The following is a 15,110-nucleotide window of genomic DNA, read 5'->3' as shown; positions in this document are numbered from 1 at the left end:
TCCTGTGCACAGTTATAGGCTGGGAAACTCACAAGGCAGTGGCCCTGTAGGGTCACTGTGAGTCGGCATCCCTCGATGGCAGTGAGGGAGACAGCGTGGGCTCTATAATGGTCGGTGCCTTTTCCATTTTGTTGTTGTTATTCCTATTGCCCATCCAAGGACTAGGAATAAATTGCCAAGTATTACAGTGAGCCCCAAGTGAGGGTGAAGGATGCAGAAGATGAAGGGAAAATCAGGATGCAGTTATCTTAGCAGAGGAGCGCTGGTCCTGTAATGACGCCAGCACAGTTCTAACCAAGCGTGCGCCTGCATTTCAGGTGCTGACCGCAGCAGGCTGGGGCTATCCAGGAAGTATGAGTTTGATGGCCTGTACCCCATCGCCTCCTTCCCCATTCAGGGTCACCAGAGCTGCCCTTCCACCACAGCCCCCCTTCCCTCAGCCTCAGGGGAGGGCTCACAGAGGACGCCTTCCTTCCTGAGTCCACTGATCCTGAAGGGTCCCCCGCATACCAGCAACTCTCCATCTCCCCCAACCCCTGCAGGCATTTTACACACGGGAGGGGGACCCTGACAGAAAGAACATGCCTGCCTCACAGGCGAGTCCAGATGTCTCTATGTGACAGAATCGTTAACTTTTATAAAGTAGTAACTTTAATAGACATCTTGTATACCCACAGTACATTTTTCTGAAGTAGCATATTTTACTTCTCTTTCCTCCTTTCCTATCTTACCTGAAAGCTTGTACTTGTGTTTTTGCAATTATGATGGTTGGGCAGCTTTTCATAGATTTGTGGGACATAACTACTGCTTTTAATAATTCCAGGCTGATAACATTTTCCTTACTCTCTACTGATTTCTCTATTGATCAAAGGTATTCATCACACGTCAGTCATGTTTGTGAATGACTTCTTCTTCCCAGGTTTTTACGTGTGCCTTAATGTTGGCTAACATTACAATCAATCTAACACTTGATGTTAAATGGGAGCAGCTTCCCCTGGCTGAGGTGGCAGTCTATTTATTCCCTGTAGAAACGTACCTGATCCCTAGATGTATTCACGCACCTCTCAGGGTTGGCTTACTAGGTTTAAAAGGTTGGGGACCATAGTCTTGGGGGACAACTTAGTACATTGGCATAACATAGTTCACAAAGATCATGTGCTACATCCTAAGTTGTTGAATTGGATAATGTTTTGTTGTGTATAGTTTTGCCACAATTAAAAAAACACTAATTATAAAGCATACAAGGAAGAAGAAAATGTTCGAACATTGTGGTAAGTTATTGTTCAATTCTTCTTGATATGATCAAACCATTGGATTGTATATGTGGATGAAATGCCAACAGAACATAAAAAATAATAATGTTCTACCTCCTAGTTTGGTGAGTAGCGTCTGAGGTCTTTTGAGCAGCCATCTAAGGCACAACCACTGGTCTCTCCTGGTAGCGGATAAAAGAGAATGAAGGAAGCTCAAGGCTCAAACAAGCTAGTTCTCAGGACTCATATGAAGCACACGAAGCACAAGGGACATCATAAAAGGTCTGGATACAATGGGAGTAAAATGTAGAAGAAAACTTATAAAAGAAGGCCTGACCTACTGGGCCAATAGGGAGTAGAGGAATCCAATGGCGTCCTTGAGATTTGGCAATGAAGCTATTTCTGGAGGTCATAGCTCCAGAAGGATAGATTTGCTTCCCAAAGAAACAGTATCACCTGTGAGTAATGTCCTCCCTGAACAACTCACTGCACGAGTCCAAACTGTCACCATTTACCCAAAATCAAAGGGAGAAGGCAGGAGGGGAAGGGATGCTAGCTCACTGCAAACAGAAAAAGGAGAAGGGAAATGAGAATGCGGACACATTGTGAAACTGGAGATAATGGTAAGGAAACGTGGATTAAAATCGATCAAGGAGAACCTAATTTGCTGTGTAAACTTTCACCTAAAGCACATTAAAATAATGACATCCTCTAGGGGCACAGGAGAGAAACGTCCAGGTTTACCAGGGGTAGAGAGCAGCGGGCCCACAGGGCCCTGAACCCACAGCTTGGGCTTTAGGGATGGAGCCCGGAGTTGAGTCTTTGCCCTGCAGTTTCCTAGGAGGTCCCTGGCCCTCTCGGCCCTTCCCTTTCCCTCCGCAGGGCAGAGGGGATGATAATACTTCACGCAAATGCAGGCTGCACAAATGTGATATAACGTCAGCAACTCTTTATTTATTTTGTAAAGAAACAGAGAAACTGGGTGCAACACATGCACAGAACAATGGTCTGCGGGGGTGGGGGATGGGGGGGGAGGGAGGAAGGCAGCGATGATGAAGATGATGAGAGCCTTGGCTCCTTTGGAGAGCTTGTCGCACAGATTGTGGGTCATTTCACGAAGACGTCCTTTGGGACCTCAATCACAGGTCCGAGGGAGGGAAGGGAGGAGGCGGGGCTTCATCAGAGCCAGTAGCCCCGAGTGTCATGCCCAGGCCACCTGGCCTCTGCTCAGTTGGTCTGCATCCCCAGGTTTCACTGTGAACAGAGCAAAAAGCTGTGAGGGTGGGGTGTGGTCCTCACTGCTGTCATGAAGACCCTGCGGTGCATCCAAAACACGCCTCCGCGTTTGTGTGACAAAAGCAGCAGAATGAACACGATGCCCTGGTGCGTAAGGGGGCATCTCGGGGAACCCCGCTTCTGTCGATAAAGGAGCCTGGCTCAGCGAGTTCAGGAAGTACTGTGCACCTGTTGAAAGCAACTCGCTGCCATCATACTATGCACTGAGGGGGAAGGAACGACAGTCAGTGGGACATGCATGACATAAACAAGCAAAGAATAGACCTGCGAGGGCCTTTAATGTACTCCTCAGCTCCTCCCAGCTCCCCGCCATCCCCACCCAATGCAGGCACTCACTTCTGAGGTCACTGGAGGCTCATACCAGATTGGATGATGCTCCAGAGAACTGGCAGGCGTGGAACTAGAGTATGATGTGACCAATGAGCAAGTCAGTCTTGGGCTCGTCGAAGCGGATGTCCTTCACAAACAGTTGGTCATTCACGATGCATAAACTGGAGAAAAAAAAATAGGCCCTCAGACATCAGGACAGACGGACAACCCACACCCCCAACAATGGTCCTGCCCACACATGACAATCACTTTCCTGCCAGGCACGACTCTGCGTGCCCCCCTGACTCTTTGGTTGGTACCCTTTTCCCTCACATAGAACCTGCCTTGGGAGAGCTATCTGCCTCCTTCCCTGGGTGTATAGGTTTCCCCCACCCCAGAGAGAGTTTAATACCTGCCTGCATCTTTATACAGCCCAAGGGATTGGTTATTCTGACCATGATATTCAGAGACAGACACAGAGTCACACAGACATCATGTAACTTGAACGAAGTCAGACAGCTAGTGAAGGCTGGAGTCAAGGGGAGAAGTCACTATGCCACAGCCTACACTCTTAACCACTAGGCCGGTGTGCTCCTGGGGTCTACCTTTTGGAATTCTGCAAACCTGGGGCAATCCTGAGGAATGCACTGTCAGCCCCCCGACTCCTGGCCCCAGCTTGGTGTGTGTGTTCCCTGGGCCACCCCAAACATAAGACGTACCTGGAATTGCTTGTACGGTTCAAAATGAAGATCCGGGTGAAGTCACAGTTATGAGGCAGATAACTTGTTTCCACTTCAAGGACAACACAGAACAATACCTCTCAGAGTTGCCCATATTTTACACACTCACCTCCATCCTTCGTCAGGTAGGGTCTTATTGTCCCATGGCACCACAGAGGGGGCAGCACAGGGAGTCATGGTGGAAGGTGTCGGTAACAAGGCAGGCCACCACATGTGCCCTCACCTCCTGGGGATGGGGACCCCCTCCTCGGTATCTAGCCCTGTGCCAATCTCTTCTCAAGTGCATTGACTTCATTTTTCACAGAAGCCCAAGAGATGAGTATCACTAGACCCATTTTGCAAACGAGTAGTCTGAGAGGTTAAGCTACAGACGTGAGTCACTGCCTGTGTCTCTAACAGTGGCGCTGTGGTGGGACAGGCAGTTATGGCTGTAGGTCAGACAAGAGTGAGATGGGGGCAGGGTGGGAACTGGAGAGCACAGAGCGAATGGGAAGGGAGGAGGGAAGCCTGGAGACCTCTGAGAGGGAGCAATGGGGATGGAGGGGCACGGAGAATGGACCCTACAGACACTCACCCTCCTTGAACTGCCCATTGACAGAAAAGTAGAACATGTTTTCCTGGAACAGAAAAACAGCTCAGGCTCCTAAGCTCCCCCATAAACCTCCTACCTACTCTGGCCCCGGATAAGGGAGGAACCAGGTACTCACTGTCTGGACACAGGTGTCCACCACGAAGGAGCTGAGGTCATGCTGGGTCTTGGGCAATGCACTGAGGAAGTCAACAATCTCCGTTTTTGTGTATTTCAGCAGCTGAGTCCGAGGAACTGTACAGGGAGGGGAAGAGAAGGTCAGGGCTGCTTCACTCACTTGGTCTCTATAGTTGACCCCTGTATACCTTCCATCCCACCCAATGTTCCTCCTCACACACTGACCAGAGTCCTTAATCTTTATCATATTCCTGCTACTCTTGGAATACAGGTTCAAGCTGCCTCTAGGAGAAAAAGAGAAACAAAGAGGTGGGAGACTGGCTGGTGTATGGGGGGAGTCACAGAGCCCAGGGATGCCATTGGGTCTGTGATACTCACAGAACGCCGTCATCAGAATTGAAAGGAACAGTCAGTGAGAAGCAGGCATTGTCATGGTATGTATTAAGAAGAACGTGCCGGTCACCATGGTCATAGATGTAGTAATATCTGTGGGGAAGCAAAGAAGATATGCTCTCTGTGGTTCAGGCTCCTAAGCAGCTTTGAAAGCCACCCACGCCACCATGAACAGGCCTGCGCCTGGCCTATTCCAGTCCTCCTAGCATGAGAGTTCCAGGGGTACTTACTCCGTCAGGAATTGCCAGATTAGACTCTTCAGGGTGTCTGATCCATACACGCTCCCCTAGAATGAAAATGGTCCTCAGGACTCTAGCTGCCATCCCCTCCTCACCCTCCACTCCAAGCCCTGCTTGGTCCTGCCTCCTCACCTTGCAGACTGGTAACTTCTTTTTTCCATTTCCACAGGATAGAGTGGAGAACAACTCCAGGCCATCCTAGGGAGGAAGTTAGAAGGGTAGACGTGGGGAGTGGCATTGTATAGTTAGGGAAAAGGATGTGCCCAGGAAATAGGTGTGTGTGTGTGAGGGGAGGGTCAGGATGAAAGGGGCGTGGAAGTTCCATGGGAAGACTATCTTGGGATCTTCACCAGGGGTCCCAGAAGCCAGTGGAGCACTTCAGAGAAGCTCCATAGTCTTTATCAGGTTCCTTCAAGAGTCTGTGGTTGTCCCCCTGGTCCTCATGAGGATTCGGGGTCCGATTGAAACATCGAACCTGGGCAAGAGCTAAGGATCTCAGGGCAGGCTCGGAGTGGCAGTGCGTACCAGGCAGAGGACTTGGGGAGTGGGGGGTGGGGGGAGCTTACCAGACACTTACCAGGCGTGTCAGCTTGGGGAACAGTTCCAGGAGGGTGCTGGTAATTAACCAGACAAAATCAAGAAATATTAGTTTAGAGTTCGCCCCCCTTTATGGAAACAAGTATACCTACATAGGGACAGTGACAGGTTTTCTCAGCTACCCTCCAATACCACCACCTCTCAGGGCCCCTGAGCTTTGTTCTTCAATGGATTCACCCAGAGAGCTAGTGAACCTTCTCTAAATTTCCCTCTCCCCCCTCTTTCCTCCTGGGAAGTTCCCACAGGGACAGTCCTGATCCCCTTCTCCAGTGACACAGAATCAGCATGTGAAGATCAGGGTCCAGAGATTCCTTCTCTTTCATAGCTCACTTACCTCCTCCGAAGTCCTCAAACAAGATTCTGGAGGTAGGGAGGAAATGGGTGGGGCCCAGGGTTCTGCTATCTCACCAGAAGTACAGTGCCCTGCCAGATCTGGCTCTGGACAAGGCCAAGACATCCTATTGGGCTACCCAGCGCTCATCAGAAGGATCAAGCAGGATGGTGTGATGTGGTGGAGGGAGAGGACAGTTCCCTTGAGAAGACTGTCCTTTCTCTTCGGCCCACTGCTGCTCCCTATCTTCCATGTGTGACACTTGCCTAAAGATGTCTTTTGCTGACTGCGGGTGACCTGTTTCTGAATATTGACTCAGGTAGCCCAGGTTTCTCCCCCAGCAGGGCTCAGCTGCTGGCATTGAGCCAGTTGTCATGATACAGCCAGACCCAGGCCTTGGACCTCAAGTGGGGCAGAAATGCCTTAGGGCTGACCACACCGGGGCAGATCAGAGAACTCTTTCAGAGCAAGGAAGTGAACACTCATCACAGGATAGGAATGGAAGCCCCCTCTAGGTTCAGAGGTCTCAGCAGGAATTCCTGGTCAGGGGGAGCCTTCACATTCCAGGGCAGGATTATCTGTCTTGAGTCAGCCCCAGAGGGGAAGCAGGGCCCAATGTGCACACCTGTGGTCCTAGGGAGGCAGGGGGAGCCCTGCTTCCTAGAGCGCATTCAGCCATGCCAGAGAAGACTGGGTGCAAAGGGCTGGGAAACAGAGGGGAGCAAGGAGCAGGCCAGAGGAAGGTAGGGAGACCTCTAAACAGAGGGGAGGGCTGGAGAGAGGAGAGGGCAGGGCAGGTGTTTCTCTTAAAAGGCCTGGGAATGTAAACTATTGCAGATGATAGCTCAGGCTCCCAGGGACAGAAGTCCTCAGCAGGGAGGGTAGTGGTTACCACTGACCTCACATAGGTAGAATTATTTGAGTAGTTTCGACATAGTGGATTTCCTTTTAGCCACAACTCTTTGAGATTCAGTCCTTTTATCTTGTCCAACTCCCATGCTGACTTCAGCTGAGAAAAATGGGGGAAGAAAGGAGGGAGAGAGGGTGTCAGGGACAGAAACATCTGAGTCTTCTGGAGATTTCCTCCTCACTCTCACCCACCGGCACCTTCCAGCCTCATGTCATCACTCTGAGGAGCACTGTGACCCAACCTCAACCCAAATTAGATTTGGCTTCGACTTTTCACCTCATTTTTGGAGAGGTTCAGGATCTGGAGTTTGGGGGCCATCTCTACAATGTTAGACAGGCTATCCAACCGGTACAACTTGTTGTTACGCAAATTCAAGGACAATAGCTTTGGGGAAGAAGAGATAGAGTGGCGGATAAGGGTCTCAGAGACAAATCTGCCCTCTATCTCATCCTTCCCACACCTCTACCTAAATACCAGCACTGGGCCCAAGGCCTCACCTCAGGGAAATCCTCTTCAATGATTGTCAAAGCAGCATCCATGCAGCTTTTTCGATTCAGGATCATGTCAATACCATGATCCACCAAGACTTCAGGAAGGCAAGAGAAAAGATTCAGAAGAGTAACATGGGCTGGCTGGATTAGCACCTAGTATCAACCCCTCCCAAAGTTACCATCCCTATTACTCCCTCCCAGGCATATCCCTCTGCTTCCACCTGCCCTAGAACCACTTCTGTCAGCCATACTTGGGTCAAAGCGGAAGCTCTGGAGGTCAAGAGCTTGGTGAGAGGCAAGGTATCGCTTCTTCATGGCCACCTATAAGCAAAGATAGAGATAGCAATTCTTAGGCAGTCTTCGTATTGGTGGTGATGGGGAGATGTGTATGTGTGTGTGTGTGTGTGTGTGAGAGAGAGAGAGAGAGAGAAGAGAGAGAGAGCGCGCGCGAGGTGGGTTTGGATAAAGAATATGTCTTTAATCTGCATTACCTTTAGCTGCTCCATTTTTTCTGGCTTCAACTTATTCCGCTCACAATTGGGTACGATAGTGGGACTGACAACAATACTTATCTGCAGGAAAGAAAGGCAGGGCCAAGTTACAGAAAATCTAATCCAAAAGAAAAGATTCTGGCCCTGGTCTGTCCTCCTTCCTGAAGACAAGGTAGACAAGGTATAATGAATCATGTCGACACACACCTTTTGGCTATTGTCATCAAGAATCTTGTCGCTGACATCCTTCAGTGCAGAGGCAATACTGGCATCACTGATAAAGAACTGGGCCCGCAATCCCACGTAGTGGAACTACAGGGAGCAGAAGCCAGAGCAATCGTGTCGGAGGCTAAAGGCTCTTGTTGATCCAGACCTCCCTTCTCCTCCCCTCCCGTCCTCCCCTCTACCCATTCATCTGGCAACACGGTCTTCTCTTACGTCAATTGGGGTAAAGGGAACACTGCAATGGCTCTGGATAGAACTCAGTAGCCAAGGCTTCTTATACTTTCTTCCATCAGTAATCTAAATATGAAAAGAAAGACAAGAGAGAAGAATGACAACACAGAGTTAAAACTGTAGAATAGACCCCACCAAATACTCTATTCGGACCTTCCACTCAGCTTTAAAAGACTTCTAAAGAAGGGGGGCGTTGAAAACACTTTTTTCACTGCCAAATATAGATTTCCTCAACATCCTTGCCTCCATTCAGAAGCTGTCTTCCAAATAATCAATTTAAGAAGTTTAATATGATCTTTCTTTTATGAGGTTCACGGAGCACCTACCTAAAGTAGACCCTGATTGTCCCTCTGACTCCCAAGATTTGTGCCTCTCCCTCTGCCCAGAGCTTGAGCAACTTCATCTGACCCAGTGTTTCCCAAAGGAACGCCGGAGGAGGGGGCACTACAAAAGCAGATACCTATAATTATCCTGGATTATGGGCTAGAAAACAAAAGTTTTAATGACCAGGGAAGCGCTCAGCAATGAATTTTTTCCTGAAAAGTGGGTGGTGGGCCAAGTACATTTGAGGACCTGCCCTTTCTCCTCAGTGCATTCCATACATTTTTCCAGGATACTCACTGCAACCTTGAACCACTGTGGAGAATCTTCCTTTTGCTCCTCTCCCACCATTTTTCCTTCTGACGTGTTCACAGTAGGTTGGGATTGACCTTTGTCATACCCTGGGCTTCTCCTTTGGTAAGGCTCCTGGGTAGACTGGGTGCTGTGGGGAAGTGGAGAGAAGGAAGGTGTCTATGAATACTAAGGAATTCTTCTAACATACCTTTATTTGCTGCTACCAGGGCTCCAAGAGAGTTTGCTCAATCATTATTTTAGTCCTAGTTTCCTCACGCTGACAGGTTGGAGAGAAGGAAACGAGTGACAGAGTTAAACACAGGGCTACACATTCCACGCGCTGTTCCCTGCCACCATCCTGACTAGTCACTTACTCTTTCCCGCTGGGGCCTGCGGAGGTCTCAGCCACTGGAGGGTTTTCATCTGGATACTGGCAGGGTGCAGAAGGATGATCGCCAGAACTGAGTTCTTCAGAGACTTGTTTACCTGTCTTTGGGGCTAGATCCTGGCACTTGTCTTTTCTTTGAGATGAACTTTGGCTGTTATCCATCTCTGAAGTAAGTAAAAAATAGATTAGAACAAAGAAAACCCCAGCCCAAACATGGTCAAATATTTTATCAATGGTGGTCTGAATGACAGAGTTAAATTCTAATGAAGAAACCGGTTCTCAGAGTTGGAAAACATAGCTAACAGTAGTGCTACACAAAATGGAAGATGCCAGCTATGAGAGACGAGAGAGAAAGCACAGCAGGAAGGACTTGGGTGGAGAAGCTCTTCTCGCTTGGTGGTCTTTGGTCTGCCCTTTCACACTGGAGGACCTGGGACAAACTGCTTCACATTTGTCACCTTCACTTCACTCCGGTGTACTAGGTGAACAATACACTGTACCTGGGATGCACAGGGTTACATTTTCAGATCAAAGTGGGTTCCCTGGCTGAATGGAAAACAAAGGAAATGAAAGATAAATTTGAAGAAAGTATCTAGAATCATGTCTAGTGAGGCAAAATCATGGAGAATACTTAAAGAGAGGGGATGGAAGGTACAAGAGACTTGGTTGTTAATGATAACAAATGTTTCCTCAGAGAGAAAAATAATACAGAACAGCATGAGGGGGGTATTTAAAAGTTCATGGGAAAACTCCATAATCTTCTTATCCATTTTTTTCTAGGAACTTGTTGAAGCCCTTCCTTTTGAAGAGATCATGGTGAAAAAGTTTCCAAAACTGACAAAAAACAAACAAACATCAAGCTACCGATTCATGAAGTACTATGCATGCCAAATCTAGAGGGGAATGAAGACAACCAAATGAGGGCCAATCATAGAAAGACCTGTTCAAACTTAAGGAAAGAGAGCATATACCCAAAGCAGAGAGAGAGAGCAACAACTTAGGCTGGTCAACATAAAGAGGGTGAAATTATATCTCCAATATGAAGAAGAAAAATAATTACCAAACTAGAATCTCATGCCTAGAAAGAAATGTTTTTTCAAAAGTAGAAGACAGATATTTTCATGAACAATAAGGCAAAACTGTCATGAAGACACTCAGATGGAAATAAATACTCAGACTTTTCTTCAGGAAAAAAAATATGATCCCAGATCAATAAGGAAAGAACAACACTACAGACATGTAGGTGAATTTTAATGAATATCAACTGCATAACATGGTGAGTAATTTCTCCAGGAGGCTTAAATATATAGAGATAGTTAAAATGTGTGACAATAAATTGGAAGGGATAAAATGGTGTTAAAATTGTCCAACGTCCTAATGCCGGGGGCTTAAGTGGAGAGGAAATGTTTTGAGAATGATGAGGGCAATGAATGTACAAATGTGCTTTACACAATTGAAGTATGTATGGATTTTGATAAGAGTTGTATGAGCCCCTAATAAAACGATTTTAAAAAAAAAGAAAAAGAAAATATTGTCCAACATCTCTGTTTTGTGAGAGGAATGTAAAAGAAGTCATTTACAGTTAACAGTAACTATCATAATTTCAAGAGTAAACAATGGAAGAATGACAAGAGAAAATCTATCTTATAAGCCAGAAATTATGAGTGAGGTAGACATTTTATAATTATTATAAAAAATTAATGAGCCAGAAATCATGAGTGAGGTAGACATTTTATAATTATTATAAAAAATTAATTACTTCCAAAGAAAAGAGAGGAAGAGGACATTAGGATAGACCAAAAAGGAGAAAAACCAAATAGTAATATTACCATATTTAAACCCAACTACACCACTAAACACACAAAATATAGAGATTAAATATTCCAAATTAAAGTCAGTGATTGTCAGACTAGATTTAATTTTTTCACCACCTTAAATGGAGACATACGTAAACTTTAGACATTTATCAAATGGTAAAAGACATACTATTTGAACTGTTAACTGAAAGCTGGTATAGCAAAATAAACATTTTAAATGTATACTTTAAGACATGAATATTGCTAGACTAGAAAAAAGAGGTAGATTCCATAACGACACAAGATTCAATTCCATAAGACTATAATAATCAAACAACTCTAAATTAGTGCACACGCTTAACAAAGCCCCAAATACGCACAGCAAAATTGGAGAAGTGGGTATCTTCACAGTCACGGTGGAGTATTTTAACGGCGTGACAGACAAAACAGGTAAACCAAATCAGAAGGCAACGTGAAAAAACAACATCGATACCGGTTGCGCTAACGGCTACGCATGGAAAGTTCCAGAACAGAGTCCGAGTCACAAAACAGGCCTCTAGAACTTTTTATACGGAGAACGCAAATTAGCCCGAAAAGGCTCGGGTCAGCATTTAACGGTTTAGGTGGATTACCAGCCCCTGCCCCGCTCCCCGGCCCCACCCAACCTCAAATAGGAACCACAAGACAGTTCATTTTCCACGCCCTCGCCCCAAGTCACCAGCACCCCTCCCAGACTCGGAATCACTGGACTCGCCTTCCCCTCAACTGAACCACGGGAAGGGAGGTTTTTCCACGTAAAAATCAACGCAAACCTCAGGGACCCTCAGGCCCTCTCCTCGGGCGAACAGAACAGTCCGCGAGGCCTCGTGCGTCCCATGGAAATCGCCGCTGGTCCCTGGGTGGGGTCGGAAAAGAAAACCTTGCCTACCTTTTGTGCTGGCCATGGTCTGACTGTCACCACTGCTCTCACGGGAATTTCCTGAGGAGAATTTGTGGGTTCTGGTGTCTAGGGTTTAGGGTGGAGCTCTAAAGGAAGCCCCCAAACTACCTTGTCAGGGTGCGAGAGGAAAATGGAGGCCAGCCCGGAAGTCTCTCCCCGAAGGTTACATGGCGCAGACCTCTAGGGGTCAAAGGAGACCTCTGAACTTCCTGTTTTAACTGCTCCGTTTGCTACTTACTAGCCAGGGAGTTATTTCCAACTGAGCATATTCTCTTCCCTCCGCTTCAGTCCCTCTTCCCACCGCTTCATTCCCTCAGCCCCATCCCTTTCCGAGGTGTTCACTAAAGTTAGGGGGTTCGGGTCTCATCGCAGGTGGGGTAGCTGCAGGGAACTGTGGGTGGGCTGTGAACATTCGGTTACCCTGTGTGCCTGCTGAGGTTCTGTAAACCCAAAGACTACTGAGGTCCTGCCGCATACTGGGTTCTAAACTGCCTACAGTGTTCATGGGCTTTGAATGTAGAACCACCAGGAGCGGGTCTGCAGTCACCCACATGTTACATGAGCAAAGGGAGAGCACAACGGAGCTCCGTGGAATGGAGCGGGCTTCAAAAAGTTCCCAGGAAAACCTGGAATGAAAAGAGAATGGAACTTTCTGAAGCCCCACCCCCACCCCAAAGTCTTGCTGCAACATATATATACTATATACTTACTATTTTAATGTCCGTCTTGCTTTATTATGACACGTGTTAATCTGGTCGGTGTGGCTCTGCCACTGTAAATGAATATTATTGAAAGTTTTGCCTTCTCACCAACCCCCATCCTCACCTTATTGCCATTGAGTTGATGCCTACTCATAGGGACCCTATAGAACGGGGTAGAATTGCCCCTGTGGGTTTCCAAGACTGGAACTCTACAGGAGTAGAAAGCCACTTCTTTCTCCCACAGAGCAGCTCATAGTTTCCAACTGCCTACTACTACTTGTGTTCAGTCACTTAAAGAGTTTAATCTGCTGTACATTTACAATGTTATACTGTTACTGAGAAATTATTAAAAGACTTTTTAAGTAAAAAAAAGAGTTTAATCTGTACAAGTCAACAATTGCAGTTCATAGCTGCCCATACTCCTATAATTTCTTTTTCTCAACGGTGTTTTAAATGCTATAGCACTGGTTAAATTAATGATACTATCATGCATGGGCTTGGATTTAGGGTAGGTCTGATCCCTTGGGCCTCTCACAGTGTCCCATGCCAAAGCAAACTGTAACCCCAAACCATTGCCTGACTTTACCCCGTGGGCTTTAGGCACTGAAGTGGGTTGCACAGTGGGAAAAAAAATTAATGACATTATCAATAGAATTACCTTATGCCCCAGGGAGATAATTTATAACATAAAAGGACAATGATGTCTCTCAGTTGAGCCAGAGACACATAGATACATGATTGGATTTTGGGCTTGCATTGTAAAGTGAATTATGGCAGATGTAGTTAGGTTAAAATATAATATCATTTGAACCATTTTAAAGTTGTTTCAGTTAAAAAAAAGTGAAGGGGAAATACATGTGGATTAAGTGTCTAGTGAATTCCCTTTGACCATAGACCAGGGGCGTAACTAGTCTTGCTATCATGCCGAATGCATTGGAAAGTGGATTTATTGTAGATGCGGTTAAGGTACAATTAACACTTTATAATTTGATCTCCCTTTTGACCCATTTAAAATTTGTTCTATTTTTTAAATATTCATTCATTTGATTGAGATTTTTATCGTTTCACTTTGTTATTCTTGTTAGATTTTGTTCCTCATACATGTTTTTCTGTGTATGAAATCGAGAGTAGGTAAAGCAAGAGACAGTAACTGACTTGATGATTCCTTGGAGGTATGGCAGGAAAGGTTGCTGGAAAATGGAGTGCAAGAACAAAGAAGATGTTCTAAAATTGATTGTGGTGATGATTATACAACACTTCTTAATAAGATTGAGCTATTGAATTTTATAATATGTAAATTATATGCAAATAAAACTTAAAAAAATTGTGACCCAAAGTAATTTTTAAAAAAGTCATTTTATTAGGAGCTCATACAACACTTATCACAATCCATACTTACATCAATTGTGTCAAGCACATTTGTACATTCATTGCCCTCATCATTCTCAAAACATTTGCTATCCACTTAAGCCCCTGCCACCAGCTCTTCATTTCCCCCCTCCCTCCCCGCTCCCCCTTCCCTCATGAAACCTTGATAATTTATAAATTATTATTTTGTCATATCTTACACTGTCCGACGTCTCCCTTCACCCACTTTAGTGTTGTCCATCCCCCTGGGAGGAGGTTATATGTAGATCCTTGTAATTGGTTCCCCTTTTCCACTCCACCCTCCCTCCACCCTCCTGGTATCACCACTCTCACCACTGGTCCTGAAGGGATCATCCGCCCTGGATTCCCTGTGTTTCCAGTTCTTATCTGTACCAGTGTACATCCTCTGGTATAGCCAGAATTGTAAGATAGAATTGGGATCATGATAGGGGTGGGGTGGGGTAGGAAGCATTTAGGAACTAGAGGAAAGTTGTATATTTTATCATTGCTACACTGCACCCTGACCGGTTCATCTACTCCCTGCGACCCTTCCATAAGGGGATGTATAGTTGCCTACAGATGGGTGTTGGGTCTCCACCCTGCACTCCCCCATTCAGAACAGTATGATTTTTTGTTCTGATGATGTCTGATACCTGATCCCTTCGAAACCTTGTGATCGCACAGGCTGGTGTGCTTCTTCCATGTGGACTTTGTTGCTTCTGAGCTAGATGGCCGCTTGCTTACCTTCAAGCCTTTAAGACCCCAGATGCTATATCTTTTGATAGCCGGGCACCATTAGCTTTCTTCACCACATTTGCTTTTGCACCCATTTGTCTTCAGCGATTGTATTAGGGAGGTGAGCATAAAATGATGTGATTTTGTTTTCTTTGATGGCTGATAACTGATTACTTAGGCACCTCGTGATCACACAGGCTGGTGTTCTTCTTCCATGTGGGCTTTGCTGCTTCTGAGCTAGATGGCCGCTTGCTTACCTTCAACCCTTTAAGACCCCAGACACTATATCTTTTGATAGCCGGGCACCATTCAGCTTTCTTCACCACATTTGCTTATGCACCCCCCGCTTTGTCTT

At 46.2% G+C, this 15,110-nt stretch overlaps 1 protein-coding gene and 1 non-coding gene across 2 annotated transcripts; one reads left to right on the top strand and one right to left on the bottom strand.

Annotated features, from left to right (window-relative positions):
* Positions 1–2,286: 2,286 nt before the first annotated feature.
* LOC101648549 (nuclear RNA export factor 2-like) lies at positions 2,287–8,884 on the bottom strand. The gene is made up of 18 exons (XM_045290580.1): positions 8,834–8,884; positions 8,195–8,278; positions 7,964–8,068; positions 7,757–7,837; positions 7,517–7,586; positions 7,272–7,360; positions 7,051–7,158; positions 6,764–6,873; positions 5,514–5,550; positions 5,069–5,134; positions 4,928–4,983; positions 4,683–4,790; positions 4,530–4,588; positions 4,306–4,421; positions 4,173–4,215; positions 3,578–3,650; positions 2,911–3,040; positions 2,287–2,507 (listed from the first exon to the last, which is right to left on the bottom strand). Exons 1-17 carry the CDS (start codon positions 8,882–8,884, stop codon positions 2,950–2,952), a joined length of 1,347 nt encoding a protein of 448 aa, XP_045146515.1. The 3' UTR covers positions 2,287–2,507; positions 2,911–2,949.
* Positions 8,885–13,141: 4,257 nt separating this feature from the next.
* Positions 13,142–13,275, top strand: LOC115869776. The gene has a single exon (XR_004046364.1). It is a non-coding gene; the product is annotated as a small nucleolar RNA SNORA42/SNORA80 family (small nucleolar RNA).
* The last annotated feature ends 1,835 nt before the right edge of the window (positions 13,276–15,110 follow it).

This window comes from Echinops telfairi, unplaced genomic scaffold (genome assembly GCF_000313985.2).
Source record: "Echinops telfairi isolate 266 unplaced genomic scaffold, ASM31398v2 ScPeMD7_44;HRSCAF=162, whole genome shotgun sequence".
In the NCBI taxonomy this organism is placed as follows: domain Eukaryota; kingdom Metazoa; phylum Chordata; class Mammalia; order Afrosoricida; family Tenrecidae; genus Echinops; species Echinops telfairi.
This window is presented reverse-complemented; position numbering and strand designations above follow the sequence as displayed.